Raw genomic sequence first — 23,850 nt, 5'->3', positions numbered from 1 at the left:
CCCAGCTTATAAGGAAGCACTTCCAAATCAGTCTGTTGGGATTATATTTCATATCATAAGGAGATACTGCACTGAAGACAACATTTGCATAACTAATTTGACTTCAAAATCTAGATTAAAAGGTCCTCTTAGCTAGGAAATAGAGTCAGAAATTTACTTCAGCTTAAAATTACATTCTCAGTTTTAGGAAGAATAATATTTTTTTCTCAGAGTCCCTTGCTAGTAAAGTTGGAAGTCCATGAAATCTGTAAGAGTTCCAAAGGTGATTATAATAAACATCCAGGATTATTAAAGACAGCTAGTTTATATAGAATAATTTTTATTAGATAAAGAGTATACTGTATTTACCTATACTTGATTCAAGAGTTATATAAATTGCTTAATCTTGCAGGAACTTCCAGAACCAACTCCAGTGAAAACTAGACTACCTCCTGAAATCTTTGGTGATGCTCTAATGGTTTTGGAGTTCCTTAATGCATTTGGGGAACTTTTTGATCTTCAAGATGAATTTCCTGAGGGCGTAACCCTAGGCAAGTACTCTAGTTATATACTGATATGTTATGTAATTTACCCTTCATTACTTGCTTAAGAAAAACAAGCTATTGGGGCTGGGTTTGTGGCTCAGTGGTAGAACACTTGCGTAGCATGTGTGAAGCACTGGGTTTGATTCTCAGCACTGCATATAAATAAATAAAATAAAGATCCATTGACAATTTAAAAATATTTTTTAAAAAGCAAGCTACTTCTCAAAGTTCTTAAGATCACTAGACTTAACTGTTCCATTATTTCTTGGGTTCTCTCATGTTATTACCTAGTTAGGATCGTAATCATCCAAAGGCTTAACTGGATAGATGTTTGAGATGGCTTCTTAATGCACATGTCTGATGCCTCAGTTCTCTTCACATGGCCTTCCATTTCTTCTGTACTTATGTGGCAGCTGAAGGTTCAGAAGGCAAGAAAACAGAAACTGCCAGCCCTCTGAAAGATTAGGCCTGAAACTAGCACAGTATTATTTAGGCCACATTCCATTGGTCAGAGCAGTTACAGGCCACCTGGAACTGAAGGGGTTGGAGAAATAGACTCCACTACTTGAGTGGAGAGTGGTATGTGCATGGTTACTGACAAATGATTGCCTCCCTTTGATTTGTAATTCTGCTTACCTGTCTACTTACATACTTTTACTTTGTATAAACATTTATAATAGAGTTTAAGGAGGGATTTAGGTCTAATTTTGAATTTTTAGCTGTTCAATAGACAAAATATTAAGATCCATGTATGCATGCAGGAAGCAGTGGTGCACACCTGTAATCCAAGTGGCTGAGGATGCTGAGGCAGGAGGATCACAAGTTCAAAGCCAGCCTTAGCAACATAATGAGACCCTGCCTCAAAATAGAAAATAAGAAAAAGGGCTGGGGCTGGAGCTGGGACTTAGCGAATAAGCACTCCTGAGTTCAATTTCTCAATACCAAAAGAAAAAAAAAATCCACATAGGAACCCTCAAAAAACAGAATTATAATTATGGTCTCAGTTTTAATAAGAGTGTATTCTTAAGCCAGGCATGGTAATAGACACCTTTCATTTCAGCTACTCCGGAGACTGAGACTGGAGAATTATGAATTTGAACCAAGCATGGGTAACATAGCAAGACCCTGTCTCAAAAAAAAAAAAATAAATAAATTTCAGGGGGGCTTTGAAATTCTTCAGTTTTTCCTTATGAGCTAGATATGAATCCCTTACCGATAAAAAAGGTTTAAACAGTGCTGGTATAGGTAAGACAAATTAGATAAGAAGCATTTATTTAACACTTGAACACAATATTGCGATTAAAATTTAAAGCTGGGCTGGGAATATGGCTCAAGCAGTAGCGCGCTCGCCTGGCATGTGCAGGGCGCTGGGTTTGATCCTCAGCACCACATAAAAATAAAATAAAGATGTTGTGTCCACCGAAAACTAAAAAATAAATATTAAAAAATTCTCTCTCTCTCTCTCTTTAAAAAAAAAAATTAAAGCTAATAATTACCTTTCCTATGCACTAATTAGTGAACAACAATGTCCTACATACCTTTTGAGAACAGTGGGATACAATAACAAATATTTGCATAGTCAGAATAAAATTATAATCTGTAAAGTGCCTGAATTTGCGCCTCACATTTAAATTTGAATGAAATATTGGTCTGTTGAAGCTATTTTGGCTTGCTTGAGAAAATAGTAACTTTGACTTATGATTTTATTGTATTTTATTTGTAATCATTATGAATATTTAAAAATTTTTACTTGGATATAATACTTGGCCCTGCTTTCTATTGTTGATTAAATGTTTATTATTCCAGTTGAGTTGTTTTTTCAAATATGAATAAAACTTTAAATTCATTTTAAACATTTTATTCACAGAAGTGTTAGAGGAAGCTCTTGTAGGAAATGACAGTGAAGGCCCACTATGTGAATTGCTTTTTTTCTTCCTGACTGCAATCTTCCAGGCGATAGCTGAAGAAGAAGAGGAAGTAGCCAAAGAGCAAATAACAGATGCGGACACCAAAGGTCAGAATTCAATATTATTGCTGATTGAACCATAGTAGCTTTATATTGAAACTAGTTTTTAAAGTTTATTTTAAAGTTAACTTGGCTTTTACAGTTAGAAAATATAGTTATTCAGGTTACCTGATACCAGGTCATATACTAATACTGACAACATTTTACCTGTTATTTTATAAAAACTTTACTTTAAAGTAATCTGGTTCCAGTGACCTTAAAGACATCTTCCCACAATCTATTTTGCTTTCATTCCTTTAGATTTTTACCTATGATTAGGAATATTACAGATTTCACTGGCTAGTATCTGTAATCCCCAAGATATTATATTAAATAACACTCATTTTTGTTAGCTCCATCTTAGGAAAAACGAATTATTATTAATACTTGAAGTCAAAAATACTACTTATGATTTTATTTCAGATCTGAAAGTTTTTAGAACAGAGTTAAGAAAAATTTCACTTTTATTTAACTAGTTTGAACTACAAATTTTGCTCTTTAAATTCTGTGATCTTAAATATCTAGAGTCTTTTGGTATGTTAATATAGGAATAATTCTCAAAGGAGATCTTTTTTTTATTTTTTAAAACCGTATGTTCACTGTTTCATTTAGTATTTACCTTGATCAGAGGAAAGGTTAAGCACTTATATTCAGAGATTGATTTGGCTTCCTGAATAATACTCTGTGAACATCCAACATAAGAAGATTAGGACCAGAAGCTTGATTAAATGACAAGGGTATTTCATAAGAATAAAATAAAAAATAACTGCTAGGAGTACCAGTCATGGTGGTACATGCCTGTCATCTCAGAGGCTCAGGAGGCTGAGGCAGGAGGATCAAGAGTTCAAAGTTAGCCTCAGCAACTCAGCAAGACCCTATCTCTAAATAAAATATAAAAAACGGCTGAGGATGTGGCTCAGTGGTTAAGTGTCCCTGGGTTCAATCCCCAGTACCAAAAAAGAAAAGAAATAACTGCTCAGAAACAACTGAATAGCAAAATGTTGGTACAAAAAAATGGGGCATTTCTCCATTCTGATAGTTTCGTTGGCCTTAGACAATTTGAGCTTATCTTTCTTTATGTCTGGTTCCTGAAGCAATAGGGTATTGATGAGTATGCATCTGATGTTGGTTGCCCTAGTGTCCAGCTTGAGCATAATCACCATGGGTCCCTTGGCCATTTTAGCAATATAACCCCTGTTGTTTTCTCAGATAATTTAGTCAATTAAATGAAAATATTCTTTTAGCCATTGTTTATATCATAGCAAATAACCTAAGAGGGTTATTGATTAAGTTCTGACCTTAATACAAGACATAAGGCTATATTTAATTCAGGATTTAAACAGATAAATTTTATAATTTTTGAAGTCCTAGTTGGGGGGTAAAAAGGGAGGGGGAGTAAAAAGGAAATTGTGTTGAAAAATCATTTAATATAAAGGAAATATATATATGAAAGGGTATGGTTTGTATTGCCATTTGTTTAATCTGCAAATTTTATAGCTCCATTTTTATAAAGGACTATCTATAAGTATAAATATAAAGTCTATATATCTGAATAAAAATTGACACTTTTCCTCACATCTATTCTCCTATCTCAGTAACAAAAAAAGCTTTTTCACACCTCTTCCTAAAAATCAATTAAAGAATCACATGGGATTGAATATCGTCTTCTCCTTAGTGATGGTGTTATTAGTAAGATGTTTTCTGCAATTTCTAGCAAGAGGAAAATTGATCAGAAAGAGAAGAATTAATTTATCTAGTGATGGGAAAACTCGGTTCAGTGAAGTTATGTAATAAAGATCACATAGTTAGAATTGATATCACTATGTGTTATTTCATTTAATTCTCAGGCCACCTTTGTGAGGTAGATATAATAATTGTCTGCATTTTACATATAAAGAAATGAGGTGTGCTTAAGGAAACATGAGTAAGGAAATTGGGTACAAGCTTGGTTGATCTAGACCCTCATAATGACTACCATGTTGCCTCTAAATACGGCAGCAAAGTTGAAAATTTGAATATTTGTCACACTAGCATTACCCATAAAATTATGTCTTCAAGAAGATATAACTTCTTTAATCCTTGACCTCCATTTTTATATCAAGTCTTAGAAATGTTGATTAGCAGTTTTTAAAATCTTACATTTTAAAATCCTGTCTTCAGTCTTACATCATGAACTTAAAAGCCCTTCAGAGCATGGGAACGGGTTGGTAGCTCATTGGTGGAGTGCTTGTTTATATAGAAGGCCCTGGGTTTTTGATCCCCAACACCAAAACAGAATAAAAGTAAATTATAAAAACAAGAGCGTCCTTCTTACATAGAACAGTTTTATGTATTTGCTGGGATATCTTGTTTAGTGTTGGAATTGTATGTATTAATTTTAGATTGAGATATAATGTGTTTCAGATAGTCATAGATACATTTCAGCTATATTCTTTTCGTGTGATATAGCCAAGTGACTATCTAAACAAATGTTACAGTGATATTTACAATTTCTCAAGAGTGCTATATCACAGATAATGGAGCTACAGAATACATATTTTAACATGTTACTTTATTTTAACCCAATTAAAAATAACTGGCCTGCTGGAAATGTAGCTCATTGGCAGAGTGCTTAGCTAGCATTGCAGGAAGCCCTGGGTTCCGTCCCCACCACTGCAAAACAAATAAATAAGCTGTCCTTGCACTAGTGATTCAGTACCTAAGGTGTTTATAACCTTGGTCCTAGGAAATTATAACTTTCTATAGATAGTATAGGTTGATGCTGCTGCTAAGAAAGAGAGCCAACACAGTTTTATAGTTGTGTATCTAGGACTAGATGAATTTTGTAGTTTTTGAAGTTCTGATTGGGAAAAAATTAGAGGGCCTATTAATTTTGTTTGGCTTTATATGTAAAATGAAAATTGAAAGTTTTAAGTCTAATTTTCCTTGGTGAGAAAAAAATACATTGTTTGTCATTGGGCTAGATTGGGCCTGATAGGTATGACTTTTGTCATGTGTGATAAGTTTAGTCAAATAACTTCTGTGTCATCCTGTTGATGCTTTTAGTGTCATGAAATAGTCAATTATTATAATTAGATGTGATCTTAGAGCTACCTCTTTCCTTTATTAAAGGATAGCAGTTCTTTCTCTAAACTTAATCTTTTTTAAATCAATCCGTATATCATAATTAGGATTGTTTATTCTAATGCTTTACATTTTTACCAGTAGATTTGTTGTTTAGTCCTACTTTTAAGCCAAGCTTTTTTTTTTTTTCAAATCTAAAGCAGTTCATTTGGAAAATACAAGGAAATCATCCCATTGTTTCTTGGATTGGAGATATTTCAAAATAAAGATTGGAAATTTTAATGAAAAGGTTAAATAAGTACTAACAGCAGTGCTTAGTAGTTCTCTTTATCTCTTTTTCTAGGTTGATTTTGTGATGATTATAGCCTTTATTTTAAGGTTTGATCTTAAAATATTTATAATAAAGATTGGGTAGCTTTAAGTAGATTCCAGTTTTCAAAGTGGGCTTTTTCTAAGGTGATGTTGAATGAGAGGATTTGTTTCTAATTCTAAAGTGCATTTTACTGTGTTTTTGTAATATGTAAGTGCATCTTGTTGGTAATTTGGAAATTGCCTTCTTTATGTTATGTAAGGAAAATGTTAGTGTGGCATGTGTGTTTTAGGATGTATAGTTGTAGGTGGAGTCTAAGCAGAATGTGAATAATGCTTGTACTTAGTGTTGGTTCTTTTGAGGTTCCTGAATGTTAAGTTGATTCTATCTCTTTCATCATTTTAAAAGGACATTATTCCCAAATATTCAAGCTTTGATTTGCACTAGAATAAAGTATTTATTTCCTTAAAGATTTAACAGAGGCTTTGGATGAAGATGCAGACCCCACAAAATCTGCACTGTCTGCAGTTGCATCTTTGGCAGCTGCATGGCCACAGTTACACCAGGGTATGTGTGGGTTTTATTTTATTTTATTTATTTATTTGCTTATTTGACTTTTTGTTTTTTAATTTATAAAGGTATATTTTAAATTGCTAAGTATTTATTGTCCTAAATGACTCTTTCATTTTTAACAACTACAGGCTGCAGTTTGAAAAGCTTGGATCTTGATAGCTGCACTCTTTCTGAAATACTCAGACTGCACATCTTAGCTTCAGGTGCTGATGTAACATCAGCAAATGCAAAGTACAGATATCAGAAACGAGGAGGATTTGATGCTACAGATGATGCCTGTATGGAGCTTCGTTTGAGCAACCCCAGCCTACTAAAAAAGCTATCAAGCACTTCAGTGTATGATTTGACACCAGGTAAACTTAAGTTGAAATTTTTGTAAACTGCCCACTTCCCATCCTTTTGTGTCTCTTGTGCCCAAAAAACAAAGTAGCTGATGAGAAATTTTAGATGATATCAGTTTTAAAAGAGAAAGTTAAAAAAGATAAGTCTTTTAAGAAAAATTTATTAGACTACAAATAATGACCTAAATTGAACCTGTTTTTCATATTATAACATAAAAAATGTAAAAAATTTAATGAACTTTAGAGAACATATAATAAATGTAGAGCACCTTATTTCCCGACATTCATATATCTTTATAATTTATAGCAGTGACTTTGTGCGATCTCTTCAGAGTAGCAGTTTGTTGCCATTTTTTTAATTCACATGATCATAATTTAGTTTTGATTTGAACTTTATTAGTGAGTCTAAAAATGAAAACTTAAAATAATTTTTGCAATTAGAAAATTTTTCATGTCCACTTAGCTAGTATACAAGATAGATATTACTATTTAAAATGACTTATATATCACATTGCTACTAAATTGGATTCAAAGTTGCTTTGAAAAGATGCCATTAGCATGTTTGACCATTAGAGAGTACTCCTTATTCTTTATTAGGTATTCCATATTGAGCCACAAATTTAAAATTTTCAAACACAATTCCTCTTTTTCTCATTGATAATACAGAAGTCTTGTTTACCAATTTTTGACAGGAGAAAAAATGAAGATACTTCATGCTCTCTGTGGGAAGCTACTGACCCTAGTTTCTACTCGGGATTTCATTGAAGATTATGTTGATATATTACGACAGGCAAAACAGGAATTCCGGGAATTAAAAGCAGAACAACATCGAAAAGAGAGGGAAGAAGCAGCTGCTAGGTAAGATATAATTACAGTCAGTCATGCTATTAAAAGCTATTTATTTCGCCAGGTGTAGTGGCGCACGCCTGTAATCCCAGTGGCTCTGGAGGCTTGAGACAGAAGATTCTCAAGTTCAAAGCCAGCCTCAGCAACTTAGTGAGGCACTAAGCAACTCTTAGCTGGGCACTAAGTGAGACATCCTCCCTGTCTCTAAATAAAATACAAAATAGGGCTGGGGATGTGGCTCAGTGGTTGAGTGCCCCTGAGTTCAATTCCCAGTACATATATATATATATATATTTCTTTGTAAAAATAGTATTTTACATTCTGTTACTTATTCTGATGTTTGTTGGCTTTACAAAGAAGTTATTGAATGGACTGTAATAACATTTGGAGCACTTTTCATAATGAATAATTAAAGACAAGATCCTGAAATTTTAAACATGTCTTTGCATCAGTAGACTATAATATTTTACTTTGACTTTCAGAATTCGTAAAAGGAAGGAAGAAAAACTTAAGGAGCAAGAACAAAAAATGAAAGAAAAACAAGAAAAACTGAAGGAAGATGAGCAAAGAAATTCAACAACAGATTTATCTATAGGGTATGGCTTGAACTACACTGCTTACCTGACTTTATTTATTCATCTTAACATATGTAAATAAAAATCAAGTAACTTAAACTGTAGAATACTTCCGAATTTTAGTAAACTAGTCTTCTATAAGTACACAATAATTGCTGTCAAACTTATAAAATGTATATATAGGAAGTCATCAAGTATATATCTGTCATTAAATTTTTAAATTTTAGGCCAATTTTCTCTTAGAATTAATTTTTTTTCTTTTATTTATTTATTTTTATATGGTGCTGAGGATCGAACCCGGTGCCTCACATGTGCTAGGCTAGTGCTCTACCACTGAGCTACAACCCTAGCCCCAGAATTAATGTTTTGAATGGTAATTTCACAGAAAGCTTTCAATAAGTTATTTTTAAGCAGTAATATTTCTTGCATGAGTCGTTTATTTCCACTACCACATCCCACTATTTCAGAGATCCTTTGATAGATAGAGAAGGATGATATTTGAAATTTCAGTTTATGGTATAGGGAAAGAATGATAGTGCCTCAGGTAAGTTAGAGACTGCCAAAGTATTTTATTGCTTTTCAAATATTTGGAATAAGGATTAGTTATGAAAACAAGTAAAGCCAGGTGCAGTGGTGCATCCCTGTAATCTCAGTGACTCAGTTAACCAAGGCAGGAGGATCACAAGTTCAAGACCAGCCTCAGCAACTTAGCAAGACCTGACCTTATCCCAAAAATTAAATTAAAAAGAGGTAGGGATTTATCCTAGTGTAGAGAAAACTTGTCTAGCATGAACACATTCCTGGATTATATCCCCAGTACCACACACACAAAAAAATTAATAAAAATTTTAAAAATTAATAGAAATGGCACATAAAGAACAGCAATTAAAGGACTTAATCAAAATTTAAAACTTATGTGTTTTAATTTATTCTTTTTAGATATACATGACAGTAGAATATACTTTGACATATTATACATAAAATGGACTATGACATATTCTATATAGGCTCCCATTCTTGCAGTTGTACATAATGTTTCACTGTTTGTGTATTTATATATGAGCATAAGAAAGTTATGTCCAATTAATTCTACTGTCTTTCCTATTCCCATCCCTCTCCCTTTCCTTCATTCACTTTGTCCAAACCAGTGAACTTCTATTCTACCCTAGCTTATTACATGTTATCATCCACATATCAGAGAAAGAGAACATTTGGCCTTTTGTTTTTTGGGATTGGCTTTTTTCCCTTAGCATGATAATCTCCAGTTCCGTTCATTTACTGGCAGATGTCATAGTTTCATTCTTCTATGGCTAACTAATATTCCATTTTGTATATATACCACATTTTCTTTATCCAATCATCTGTTGAAAGGGCATCTAGGTTGGTTCCATAGGTTCACTATGAATATTGATGCTGCTATAAACCTTGATATGGCCACGTCACTGTAGTATGCTGATTTTAAGTCCTTTGGGTATATACTGAGGTATGGTTATATACTAGCTTCAAACTCTTTAGGCTCAATCCTTCTCCTACCTCAGCCTTCTCAGTAGCTGGGACTATAGACATGTGCCATGGCACACAGCTTCTTCAAACAAATATTTATGTCATTTTGCTAGGATTTTTGCATAATTTTAAGTTAGAATGATTTGTGATTTTTCATATTTTGCCTTCAGATTTTGTATCAAAATTATACCCTTACTTTTGATTCCATGGGGCTCAAATGGGGATTCCATTCCAAGTTTCCTGAGGAATCTCCACACAGCTTCACCAGATTTCATTCCCATCAGGAATATATAAGTGAACCTTTTCCCCCACATCCTCACCAACATTTATTGTTGTATTCTTGATAATTGCTGTTCTGACTAGAATGAGGCGAAATCTCAGTGTAGTTTTAATTTGCATTTCTGTAATTTCTAGAGATGTTGAACATTTTTTCATATATTTATTGGCCATTCATATTTCTTTTTCTGTGAAGTGCCTGTTCACTTTTTTTGCCCATTATTGATTGGGTTTTTTGTTGTTGTTGTTATGTTTTTTGAGTTCTTTGTATATCCTGGAGATTAATGCTCTATCTGAGGTACAGGTAGCAAAGATTTTCTCCCATTCTGTAGGCTCTCTCTTCATGTTCTTGATTGTTTTCCTTACTGTGGAGAAGCTTTTTAGTTTGATACCATCCCATTTATGGATTTTTGATTTTGTTTCTTTTTTTTTAATCTTTATTTATTTTTTTTTTTTTTATTGTTGGCTGTTCAAAACATTACATAGTTCTTGATATATCATATTTCACAATTTGATTCAAGTGGGTTATGAGCTCCCATTTTTACCCCATATACAGATTGCAGAATCACATCAGTTACACATCCATTGATTTACATATTGCCATACTAGTGTCTGTTGTATTCTGCTGTCTTTCTTATCCTCTACTATCCCCCCTCCCCTCCCCTCCCCTCCCCTCCCCTCCCCTCTTCTCTCTCTGCCCCCTTTACTGACATTCGTTTGTCCCCCTTGTATTATTTTTCCCCTTCCCCTCACTTCCTCTTGTATGTACTTTTGTATACCTCTGAGGGTCTCCTTCCATTTCCATGCATTTTCCCTTCTCTCTCCCTTTCCCTCCCACCTCTCATCCCTGTTTAATGTTAATCTTCTTCTCATGCTCTTCGACCCTACTCTGTTCTTAGCTACTCTCCTTATATCAAAGAAGACATTTGACATTTGTTTTTTAGGGATTGGCTAGCTTCACTTAGCATAATCTGCTCTAATGCCATCCATTTCCCTGTAAATTCTATGATTTTGTCATTTTTTAATGCAGAGTAATACTCCATTGTGTATAAATGCCACATTTTTTTTATCCATTCATCCATTGAAGGGCATCTAGGTTGGTTCCACAGTCTAGCTATTGTGAATTGTGCTGCTATGAACATCGATGTAGCAGTGTCCCTGTAGCATGCTCTTTTTAGGTCTTTAGGGAATAGACCGAGAAGGGGAATAGCTGGGTCAAATGGTGGCTCCATTCCCAGCTTTCCAAGAAATCTCCATACTGCTTTCCAAATTGGCTGCACCAATTTGCAGTCCCACCAGCAATGTACAAGTGTACCCTTTTCCCCACATCCTCGCCAGCACTTGTTGTTTGACTTCATAATGGCTGCCAATCTAACTGGAGTGAGATGGTATCTTAGGGTGGTTTTGATTTGCATTTCTCTGACTGCTAGAGATGGTGAGCATTTTTTCATGTACTTGTTGATTGACTGTATGTCCTCCTCTGAGAAGTGTCTGTTCAGGTCCTTGGCCCATTTGTTGATTGGGTTGTTTGTTCTCTTATTGTCTAATTTTTTGAGCTCTTTGTATACTCTGGATATTAGGGCTCTATCTGAAGTGTGAGGAGTAAAGATTTGTTCCCAGGTTGTAGGCTCTCTATTTACCTCTCTTATTGTATCTTTTGCTGAGAAAAAACTTTTTAGTTTGAGTAAGTCCCATTTGTTGATTCTAGTTATTAACTTTTGTGCTATGGGTGTCCTATTGAGGAATTTGGAGCCCGACCCCACCGACTGTAGATCGTAGCCAACTTTTTCTTCTATCAGACGGCGCGTCTCTGATTTGATATCAAGCTCCTTGATCCATTTTGAATTAACTTTTGTGCATGGCGAGAGAAAGGGATTCAGTTTCATTTTGTTGCATATGGATTTCCAGTTTTCCCAGCACCATTTGTTGAAGATGCTATCCTTCCTCCATTGCATGCTTTTAGACCCTTTATCAAATATAAGATAGTTGTAGTTTTGTGGATTGGTTTCTGTGTCCTCTATTCTGTACCATTGGTCCACCCGCCTGTTTTGGTACCAGTACCATGCTGTTTTTGTTACTATTGCTCTGTAATATAGTTTGAAGTCTGGTATCGCTATACCGCCTGACTCACATTTCCTGCTTAGCATTGTTTTTGCTATTCTGGGTCTTTTATTTTTCCATATGAATTTCATGATTGCTTTCTCTATTTCTACAAGAAATGCCGTTGGGATTTTGATTGGCATTGCATTAAACCTATAGAGAACTTTTGGTAATATCGCCATTTTGATGATGTTAGTTCTGCCTATCCATGAACAGGGTATATTTTTCCATCTTCTAAGATCTTCTTCTATTTCTCTCTTTAGGGTTCTGTAGTTTTCATTGTATAAGTCTTTCACCTCTTTTGTTAGGTTGATTCCCAAGTATTTTATTTTTTTTGAAGATATTGTGAATGGAGTGGTTGTCCTCATTTCCATTTCAGAGGATTTGTCGCTGATATACAGGAATGCCTTTGATTTATGCGTGTTGATTTTATATCCTGCCACTTTGCTGAATTCATTTATTAGCTCTAATAGTTTCTTTGTAGACCCTTTTGGGTCTGCTAGGTATAGAATCATGTCATCTGCAAATAGTGATAATTTAAGTTCTTCTTTTCCTATTTTGATGCCTTTAATTTCTTTCGTCTGTCTAATTGCTCTGGCCAGTGTTTCGAGAACTATGTTGAACAGAAGTGGTGAGAGAGGGCATCCCTGTCTTGTTCCAGATTTTAGAGGGAATGCCTTCAATTTTTCTCCATTCAGAATGATGCTAGCCTGAGGCTTAGCATAGATTGCTTTTACAATATTGAGGTATGTTCCTGTTATCCCTAGTTTTTCTAGAGTTTTGAACATAAAGGGATGCTGTACTTTGTCGAATGCTTTTTCCGCATCTATCGAGATGATCATATGGTTCTTATTTTTAAGTCTATTGATGTGGTGAATAACATTTATTGATTTCCTTATATTGAACCAGCCTTGCATCCCAGGGATGAATCCTACTTGATCATGGTGCACAATTTTTTTGATGTGCCTTTGTATCCGAGTGGCCAGAATTTTATTGAGGATTTTTGCATCTAGGTTCATTAGAGATATTGGTCTGTAGTTTTCTTTCTTTGAAGTGTCTTTGTCTGGTTTAGGTATCAGGGTGATGTTGGCCTCGTAGAATGAATTTGGAAGTTCTCCCTCTTTTTCTATTTCCCGAAGTAGCTTGAAAAGTATTGGTATTAGTTCCTCTTAAAGGTTTTGTAAAACTCTGCTGTATACCCATCCGGTCCTGGGCTTTTCTTAGTTGGTAGTCTTTTGATGGTTTCTTCTATTTCCTCAATTGATATTGGTCTGTTTAGGTTGTCTATATCCTCCTGACTCAATCTGGGCAGATCATATGACTTAAGAAATTTATCTATGCCTTCACTATCTTCTAATTTATTGGAGTATAAGGATTCAAAATAATTTTTGATTATCTTCTGTATTTCTGAAGTGTCTGTTGTGATATTGCCTCTTTCATCCCGTATGTTAGTGATTTGAGTTCTCTCTCTTCTTCTCTTCGCTAGCATGGCTAAGGGTCTGTCGATTTTGTTTATTTTTTCAAAGAACCAACTTTTAGTTTTGTCAATTTTTTCAATTGTTTCTTTTGTTTCGATTTCATTGATTTCAGCTCTGATTTTAATTATTTCTTGCCTTCTACTTCTTTTGCTGTTGTTTTGCTCTTCTTTTTCTAGGATTTTGAGATGAAGTATGAGATCATTTATTTGTTGGTTTTTTCTTTTTTTAAGGAATGAACTCCAAGCAATGAATTTTCCTCTTAGAACTGCTTTCAATGTGTCCCATAGATTCTGATATGTTGTGTCTGTGTTTTCATTAATCTCTAAGAATTTTTTAATTTCCTCCTTGATGTCTTCTATAACCCATTGATCATTCAGTAACCTATTGTTCATTCTCCAAGTGATATATTCTTTTTCCTTCCTTCTTTTATCGTTGATTTTCAGTTCCATTCCATTATGATCAGATAGGATGCATGGTATTATCTCTACTCCTTTGTATTGTCTAAGAGTTTCCCTGTGACATAATATATGATCTATTTTTGAGAAGGATCCATGTGCTGCTGAGAAAAAAGTGTAACTGTTTGATGTTGGGTGGTATATTCTATATATGTCAATTAAGTCTAGGTTATTAATTGTGTTATTGAGTTCTATAGTTTCCTTATTCAACTTTTGTTTGGAAGATCTGTCCAGTGGTGAGAGAGGTGTGTTGAAGTCTCCCATGATTATTGTATGGTGGTCTATTAGACTCTTGAACTTGAGAAGAGTTTGTTTGATGAACATAGCTGCACCATTGTTTGGGGCATATATATTTATGATTGTTATGTCTTGTTGGTGTATGGTTCCCTTGAGCAGTATGTAGTGTCCCTCTTTATCCCTTTTGATTAACTTTGGCTTAAAATCTATTTTATTTGATATGAGTATGGATACTCCTGCTTGTTTCCGAAGTCCATATGAGTGATATGATTTTTCCCAACCTTTCACCTTCAGCCTATGTATGTCTTTTCCTATCAAATGCGTCTCCTGTAGGCAGCATATTGTTGGGTCTTGTTTTGTGATCCATTCTACTAGCCTGTGTCTCTTGATTGGTGAGTTTAAGCCATTAACATTTAGGGTTATTATTGAGATATGGGTTGTTCTTCCAGCCATATTTGTTTATTTATGTTACTAAACATGGTTTGTTTTCCACTTTGATTATTTTCCCCCCTTTAGTGTCCTACCTCCCACTGTTGGTTTTCATTGTTATTTTCCATTTCCTCTTCCTGTAATGTTTTGCCAAGGATGTTTTGAAGAGATGGTTTTCTAGCTGCAAATTCTTTTAACTTTTGTTTATCGTGGAAGGTTTTAATTTCATCTTCCATCCTGAAGCTTAATTTCGCTGGAAACACAATTCTTGGTTGGAACCCATTTTCTTTCAGTGTTTGAAATATGTTATTCCAGGATCTTCTAGCTTTCAGAGTCTGTGTTGAAAGATCAGCTGTTATCCTGATTGGCTTACCCCTAAATGTGATCTGCTTCCTTTCTCTTGTAGCTTTTAAAATTCTCTCCTTGTTCTGTATGTTGGGCATCTTCATTATAATGTGTCTAGGTGTGGGTCTCTTATGATTTTGCACATTCGGCGTCCTGTAGGCTTCTAGGATTTGGGGTTCTGTCTCATTCTTCAAGTCTGGGAAGTTTTCTCGAATTATTTCATTGAATAGATTGCTCATTCCTTTGGTTTGAAACTCTGTTCCTTCCTGTATCCCAATGACTCTTAAATTTGGTCTCTTGATGTTATCCCATATTTCTTGGATGTTCTGCTCATGGTTTCTTAACAGTCTTGCTGAGCTGTCTATGTTCTTTTCAAGTTGAAATACTTTATCTTCATTGTCTGATGTTCTGTCTTCTAAGTGTTCTACTCTGCTGGTAGTATTCTCAATTGAGTTTTTAAGTTGGCTTATTGCTTCCTGCATTTCTAGGATTTCTGTTTGTTTGTTTTTTATAACCTCTATTTCCCTGTATAGTTGATCTTTTGCTTCTTGGATTTGTTTATGTAATTCATTGTTGAAGTGATCTTTCATTGTCTGATTTTGCTGTCTGATGTCTTCCTTGAGACTCCAGATCATCTGAAGCATGTATATCCTGAATTCTTTATCTGACATTCCATCAGCTGCAGCTATTACCTCTTCTAAAGTTGAGTTGACCTGCAATGCTTGTGGTCCTTTCTTTCCTTGTCTCTTCATACTGTTCGCGTTCCTTTCTTCTTGGTGAAACTGTTGTGCTATTGAATTTTCCCCCTATATATTTATATTGGTCTTGTATAGTTGCAAAGTCTCCCTCGCAGGCACGGGCGGCGGCTCTGCCCCGCCGCCAATTGGGGCAATGTGCCTACCACGCCGGCAGGCCGCTGGGCCTGCTCTGCCAGTCGGTAGCAGGTCCGCCGTCCTTGCAGGCGCGGGCGGCGGCTCTGTCCCTCTGCGGGCCGCTAGGCTTGTTCTGTCGGTGGTCGCCGTTCTGCCTACTTTGCAGGCGCAGGCAGCGGCACTGCCCCTCTGCAGGCCTCTGGGGCTGTACTGCCAGTGGGTCGCAGGTCCGCCTACTTTGCAGGCGTGGGGGGGGGGCGGCTCTACCCTTCCTCAGGCCACTGGGCCTGTTCTGTCTCTCGGTTGCAGGTCTGACCTGTTCTGATGGTGGTCTCAGTTCCGACTACCTTGCAGGCGCGGGGGGGAGGGGGCGGCTCTGCCTCTCAGCAGGCCGCTGCTCCTCTTCTGCCGGTGGGTCGCAGGCCCGCCTACCTTGCAGGAGTGATTGGAAGCTCTGTCCCGCCGCGGGCCACTGGGCCTTTTCTGTCGGTGGTCACCCTTCCCCTACCTGGCAGGCGAGGGGGGTGGGGGGCGGCTCTGCCCCTCAGCAGGCCGCTGGGCCTGCTCTGTGTTTGGTCCCAGTTCCCTCTACTATGCCGGCGCAGGGGGAGGGGGCGGCTCAGCCTCTCAGCAGGCGGCTGCTCCTCTTCTGCCGGTGGGTCGCAGGCCTGCCTACCTTGCAGGAGTGATTGGAAGCTCTGTCCCGCCGCGGGCCACTGGGCCTTTTCTGTCTGTGGTCACCCTTCCCCTACCTGGCAGGCGAGGGGGGTGGGGGGCGGCTCTGCCCCTCAGCAGGCCGCTGGGCCCGCTCTGTGTTTGGTCCCAGTTCCCTCTACTATGCCGGCGCAGGGGGAGGGGGCGGCTCAGCCTCTCAGCAGGCGGCTGCTCCTCTTCTGCCAGTGGGTCGCAGGCCCACCTACCTTGCAGGAGTGATTGGAAGCTCTGTCCCGCCGCGGGCCACTGGGCCTTTTCTGTCGGTGGTCACCCTTCCCCTACCTGGCAGGCGAGGGGGGTGGGGGGCGGCTCTGCCCCTCAGCAGGCCGCTGGGCCTGCTCTGTGATTGGTCCCAGTTCCGTCTACTATGCCAGCGCAGGGGGAGGGGGCGGCTCAGCCTCTCAGCAGGCGGCTGCTCCTCTTCTGCCAGTGGGTCGCAGGCCCGCCTACCTTGCAGGAGTGATTGGAAGCTCTGTCCCGCCCTGTGCCACTGGGCCTTTTCTGTCGGTGGTCACCCTTCCCCTACCTGGCAGGCGAGGGGGGTGGGGGGCGGCTCTGCCCCTCAGCAGGCTGCTGGGCCTGCTCTGTGTTTGGTCCCAGTTCTCTCTACTATGCCGGCGCAGAGGGAGGGGGCGGCTCAGCCTCTCAGCAGGCGACTGCTCCTCTTCTGCCGGTGGGTCGCAGGCCCGCCTACCTTGCAGGAGTGATTGGAAGCTCTGTCCCGCCGCGGGCCACTGGGCCTTTTCTGTCTGTGGTCACCCTTCCCCTACCTGGCAGGCGAGGGGGGTGGGGGGCGGCTCTGCCCCTCAGCAGGCTGCTGGGCCTGCTCTGTGTTTGGTCCCAGTTCTCTCTACTATGCTGGCGCAGGGGGAGGGGGCGGCTCAGCCTCTCAGCAGGTGGCTGCTCCTCTTCTGCCAGTGGGTCGCAGGCCCGCCTACCTTGCAGGAGTGATTGGAAGCTCTGTCCCGCCCTGGGCCACTGGGCCTTTTCTGTTGGTGGTCACCCTTCCCCTACCTGGCAGGCGAGGGGGGTGGGGGGCGGCTCTGCCCCTCAGCAGGCTGCTGGGCCTGCTCTGTGTTTGGTCCCAGTTCTCTCTACTATGCCGGCGCAGGGGGAGGGGGCGGCTCTGCCCCTCAGCATAATCTTTATTTTTATTTACTTATTTTTTATGTGGTGCTGAGGATTAAACCCAGGGCCTCACGCGTACGAGGCAAGTGCTTTTGCCTGGGGTTATAGCTCTACCACTGAGCTATAACCCCAGCCCTTGATTTTATTTCTTGTGCTATAGGAGTCTTGTTGAGGAATTTGATTCGTAAAGCCAACATGATGGAGAGTTGGGCCTTTATTTTCTTCTAGTAGGTACAGGATCTCTGGTCTAATGCTTAGGTCCTTGATCCACTCTGAGTTGAGTTTTATGCAGAGTGAGAGATAGGGGTTCAGTTTCATTCTACTACATATGGATTTTCAGTTTTCCCAGCATCATTTGTTGAAGAGGCTATCTTTTCTCTAAGGTATGTTTATGATGCCTTTGTCTAGTATGAGATAACTATATTTATGTGGGTTTGTCTCTGTGTCTTTTATTCTGTTCCATTGGTCTTTTTGCCTGTTTTGGTGCCAATACCATGCTGTTTTTGTTCTGTATTATAATTTAAGGTCTGGTATTGTGATGCCTCATTTTTCTGGCTAAGGATTGCTTTGGCTATTCTGGGCCTCTTGCTTTTCTAAATGAATATCACGACTGCTTTTACTGTTTCTATGAAGGATATCATTGGAATTTTAACAGAAAATTGCATTAAATCTGTGTAGTGCTTTTAGTAATATGGCCATTTTGACTGAATTAATTCTGCCTAGTCAAGAACAACTTATGTGATTTAAAAGACACTATCAAGGAAATAAAAGGCAACCTAATGAGGGCTGGGGTGTGGCTCAGTGGTAGAGTGCTTTCCTCACATGTGTGAGGCACTGGGTTTGGTCCTCAGCACCATATAAAAATAAATAAATAAAATAAAATCTATCAACAACTTAATTTTTTTAAAAAGAAAATATGTCTTTTTAAAAAAGGCAGCCTATTGAATGAGAGAAAAAAAATTGAAAATTCTGTATCTGAAAAGGGACTTGTAGCTAGAATATGTAAAGAATTCTTATAATTCAACAATAAAAAGACAACAATTTTTTTAATTATACCTTTATTTTATTTATTCATTTTTATGTAGTGCTGAGGATTGAACCCAGTGCCTCGCATATGCTAGGCAAGCACTCTACTACTGAGCCATAATCACAGCCCAAGACAAAATAATTTTAAAATGACATGGGATTTGAATAGACATTTGGGTAAAGAAGATATAGATAAGTGCATGAAAACCTGCCCAACATCATTAGCCATCCGGGAAGTGAACATTAAAACCCTAGTACCGGGCTGGGGATGTGGCTCAAGCGGTAGCGCGCTCGCCTGGCATGCGTGCAGCCCGGGTTCTATCCTCAGCACCACATACAAACAAAAATGTTGTCCGCCGATAACTAAAAAAATAAATATTAAAAAAAAAAACAGTACCACTTTCTTTTTTTCTCTCTCTCTCTCTCTCTCTCTCTCTCTCTTTTTTTTTTTTTTTGGTGGGGAGGTGGGTACTGGGGATTGAACTCAGGGGCACTCAACTACTGAGCCATATCCCCAGCCCTATTTTGTATTTTATTTAGAGACAGGGTTTCCCTGAGTTGCTTAGCACCTTGCTTTTTGTTGAGGCTGGCTTTGAACGCGTGATCCTCCTGCTGCACCCAGCTCCACAATACTACTTTATTCAAACTGATGGACATCAGGTATTGACAAGGATATGAAGAAATTAGAATTCTCATACATTGCTTATGGGAATATAAAATGGTATAACTGTTTTGGAAAGTAACTGGACAGTTCTTCAAAAGTTAAACCATATTGCTGTGTATAAATGTTACAGCCATTCTCTTATGTACTCAAGAGAATTAAGAGTATACATTCACTCAGAGATGTATACATAAATGTTTATAACAGCATTATTCTTAACTGAAGAGAGTGGTAACAACTCAAATGTCTTTCAGTTGATAAATGGATAAACAAAATGGTATATTTCTTCTGTGGTACATCATGCAGGAGAATATTATTCAGCAATAAAAAGGAATAGAGTTCCGATAAATGTTGCAATGTAAAGGAGCTGTGAAAATATGCTGAATTAAAGAAGCTAGTCCCAAAATGCCATGTATTGTGTTTCTATTTATACGAAATGTCCAGAATAAGTGAATATATAGAAACAGAAAGCAAATGAGTGCCAGGGGCAGTGGAGTAACTATAAATGGATATGGAGGGGTCTTTTTTTTTTTTTTTTTTTTTGAATGATGAAATGTTCTGAATTAAATAGTGGTTTTCACATCATAAATTATCTCGATTTATTTTTTTTATTTTATATTACTTTTTATTTTTTGGTGCTGGGGATTTAATCCAAGGTCTTGCACATGCCTTAAGCTTGTGCTCTTTACCATTAAGCTATACCCAGTCCATATTTCAATCTTTTTTTTTTTTTAACCCAGAGGTTCTCTAGCACTGAGCTATACCCCAGTCCTTTTTATTTTTTTTTATTTTGAGGCAGGGTCTCACTAAGTTGCTGAGGGTCTTGCTAAGCCTCCTGAGTTGCTGGGGTTCTAGGCATGTACCACCACTGTATTTTTTATACTCATCCAGCCTCACTTATGTATATTATCTCTATCTCCTGAATACATGTGAGCTTGCAAAATCACTCTATGATGTAGAACATAAATGGTGGAATTTATTTCAAGGTCATATAATTTTAGTTTTAATTGAAGCAAAATAGTAGAGTAAATATGAATATCCATATTGTGTTCATTCTGCCTACTTTATAGGAATGTAACTACTTTTCTTCTCCAGTATTTGTCTATATCTCCTTCCTACTCTGAGCTTCCATCACCTCCTAGCCAGCCACCTGCGCTATTACAGTGGCTTCGTTACTAGTGTCCCTTCATTTTCTTCTTCACCTGGTTAACTTTACAAATAGCAGCCAAAGTGCTTTCAAATTATATCAATTTCCTTCTCTAAACTCTAGGTTTTTTCCCATTGCTTTTTGTATAATGCCCTCCAAGGTCAAGTATGATCTAACCCTGCGTTTTTCTCATATATATCTTGATTTATTGCTTTTTCACTTATACATTTCTCAAAATTATAAGCTTCGTGACTATGCATATGTGCATATGTTGTTTTTCAGCATGATATGCAGATTTCCTCTCTTCTGCTGCTCACTACTTCCCCATCCCCCTGGAGTCACAATTTAAATGACACTTGTTCAAGCCAGACTCTCTCAATCCTAGATAGATTTGATTCTTCTTGACATGTTTTCTAGCATCTTGAGGTCCTCCTTTTTTGGTACTTACTACATATTTTAATTTTACATTATGTAATTATCTCTTTTCTCTGCAAGACTATAAACACTTGCATGTTTACAGTTTTACATTATTCACTACTTCCTAAGCATAATGCCTTATACTTTTTAGGCAGACAATATTTTTTTTTAGATATACATGACAGTAGAGTGAGACAATATAACATGAATGGAATTATATTATATTCATTAATAAGTTTATATATTTGTTTTTATCTTAAAGGGAGGAAGAAAAGGAAGATTTTGATACTAGCACTGAAAGCAAAGAAATAGAACAAAAGGACCTTGATCAAGATACAGTCACTGAAGATGAAGATGACCTAGGATCACATAAAAAAAGCAGAAGAGGTAATAATATTGAGTTGTTTTTTGTTTTGTTGTTTGTTTGTTTTTAATTTTGAGATAGGTCCTGTTAATTTGCCCATGGTGACCTCAAATTTGCCATTCTCCTGTCTCAAGCTCCTGAGTCACTGGGATTACATGCATGCCTCATACCTGGCAGTAATAAGATTTCTTAAGGACATGCTTGTTTATTTTTAATTGATAAGGTAGTTTATTGATAGAGCTGTTCTGAAATATATATTAGATTCAATTATTTTCATTTGATTCCATGATGTGTGTGTTAAATGCCCATCTTATAGCTCATATTGAGTTGTAAAATGGTAACCATTTTGTTAAAAATGTTCATGTGAAGTCATTAGTATTTTTATGATTATATCTTTATTCAGATGTCACTTATACCATAAGGAAGAGAGACAATATTCCTATCTCTTTAATGGGTCAAGTTTCTCATTATTGCATTTGGCAAGTTTTGCTTAGTTTTTGCATTTACTACTTTATATAAAATCAAATTAAAATTTTTATGCTATAATATATTTTATTCAACATGATTTGAGTGCCTCCTATGTGATAATAGATATAAAGATAAGTAATGTTTGTATTGGAACTTTATTGCTGAGAATGAAAATCTGCTGCTGAAAATAATTTTATAAATTTCTGGATCACAGAGAATACACTGTTTTAAAGCTGTTGATACAAATTACTCATCTATCCTCACTTAGAGCTCAGTGGTGAAGTGCTTGCCTAATGTGTGGGGCACTGAGTTTGATTCTCAGCACCACATATAAATAAATGAATAAAATAATGAACCAACAACAACTAAATATATATATCTCATTTAATAACATTTTGATGAGGAGCCTTAACTTAATTTTGTGCCTATAATTTGGATGGAATTATACACACACACACACACACACACACACACATATTCTAAATGGTTGGAAAATCTACATCTTGGAGACTGAATTCTCTGATTACAATGCAGTTAATTTCAAAATACCAAACAAACTGTATGTGATCAGTTTTAAAATATGAGTAGGGCCAGGATTGTGGCTCAGTGTTAGAGCACTTCCCTAGCCCATGTGAGGTACTGGTTTCAATCCTCAGCAATATATATATATATATATATATATATATATATATATATATAGAGAGAGAGAGAGAGAGAGAGAGAGAGAGAGAGAGATAAAAGTTGCATCCAACTATAACTAGGAAATAAAGTATTAAAGAGAACCTAACTTTGTTCATCTACAGCTAAAAATATTGTGTATATATATACACACACACAGAGTGAGCAATGAGTCAAAGGAGAAACTATAAGAAAACTAGAAAACATTTAAAACTGCTTAATACTGCATATTAGCACTCATTAGATCTTGTCCCTCTACTTAGGAAAAAAATTGTATAGCTTTTAGTACTAACTCGGGAAGAAGAAACACATCAAGTTAAGCATTTAATAAGTTGGAAATTATAATAAAAGTAGGAATTGATCGAAAATAAAAACACAGTAAAGAAGAACAATTATACCAAAACTTTGTTCTTTAAAAGAAGGTAAAAATTTATTTTTAAAAAGAACAGAGGACTTGGGGTTGTAGCTTATTGGTAGAGTGCTTGCCTAACAGGCAGAAGACCGTGGGTTTGAATCCCAGTACTTCAGGGCAAAAACAGCAAAGGGTTACAATAAATGAAATTAAGCCTGAAAAGTAAAGTGCATAACTATAGATAAAATAAAAATTTAACTATAAGGAGGGCCCAGGATGTGGCTCAGTGGTAGAATACTTGCCCTTTATATGCAAGGTCGCAGGTCCAATCCCAAGCAACACAAAACAAAAAGAAAATTTAAAAAAATATATATATATAAGGAGACAACATGTAACAGTTTTCTGACAATAAATTTGAAAATGTAGGTAAAAATGAACAAAATCCTAGAAAAATACAAACTATTAAAATGGGTTCATGAAGAAATTTTAAAATGTGAATAAATGGTCCTTGGTCCTTAACCGTTAAAGAACATGAATCATTACTAAAAATCTTCCACAAAGAAAACATCAGTTCTAAACTGATGTTATAGGTAAATTCTGCCAAGTTTTAAAGAATCAGATCATACCAAACTTCACAATCTCTTTCATGCATAGAAATAGAAGAAACACTCCCCAAGTATTTACCCAATTTGACAGCAACTGAAACAAGATAGCAGCTTAATTCTCCAACATATCATAAAAGTCCAGTTTATCAGGGGTCCAAGTTCTTTCATCTTGTCAGTTTTGTCATACTGTGGGTTTTGCTAACAACTTTATGTTCCCAAGTGATTCATCACCAACTTTCCATTCTAGCTAGATGGAAAGAGGAAAAAAGTACAACCCAGAGGTTTCGTGTTTCTACTCCTATCTCCTTGACCAAAAGTTTCTCTTGTAGCCATCCATGCCTGCCCTAAGAAATGTTAT

At 37.1% G+C, this 23,850-nt stretch overlaps 1 protein-coding gene across 3 annotated transcripts in view; it reads left to right on the top strand.

The window, feature by feature from the left end:
• The window catches only part of Baz1a (bromodomain adjacent to zinc finger domain 1A), a 117,886-nt gene that overhangs the window by 70,084 nt on the left and 23,952 nt on the right, over nucleotides 1–23,850 (top strand). For 2 of the 3 annotated variants that reach the window (XM_071607829.1, XM_027929501.2), the window contains 7 exons: nucleotides 392–530; nucleotides 2,392–2,538; nucleotides 6,374–6,469; nucleotides 6,604–6,828; nucleotides 7,509–7,674; nucleotides 8,145–8,258; nucleotides 21,288–21,412. In XM_071607829.1, coding sequence (XP_071463930.1) covers nucleotides 392–530; nucleotides 2,392–2,538; nucleotides 6,374–6,469; nucleotides 6,604–6,828; nucleotides 7,509–7,674; nucleotides 8,145–8,258; nucleotides 21,288–21,412 — 1,012 coding nt within the window. The remainder of the gene's footprint in view (nucleotides 1–391; nucleotides 531–2,391; nucleotides 2,539–6,373; nucleotides 6,470–6,603; nucleotides 6,829–7,508; nucleotides 7,675–8,144; nucleotides 8,259–21,287; nucleotides 21,413–23,850) is intronic. The other variant, XM_027929502.2, reaches the window with a different exon arrangement.

The sequence above is a fragment of the Marmota flaviventris genome, chromosome 2, assembly GCF_047511675.1.
Source record: "Marmota flaviventris isolate mMarFla1 chromosome 2, mMarFla1.hap1, whole genome shotgun sequence".
Classification (NCBI taxonomy): domain Eukaryota; kingdom Metazoa; phylum Chordata; class Mammalia; order Rodentia; family Sciuridae; genus Marmota; species Marmota flaviventris.
Note: the sequence above shows the minus strand (reverse complement) of the source record. Positions and strands in the feature narration are given on the sequence as shown.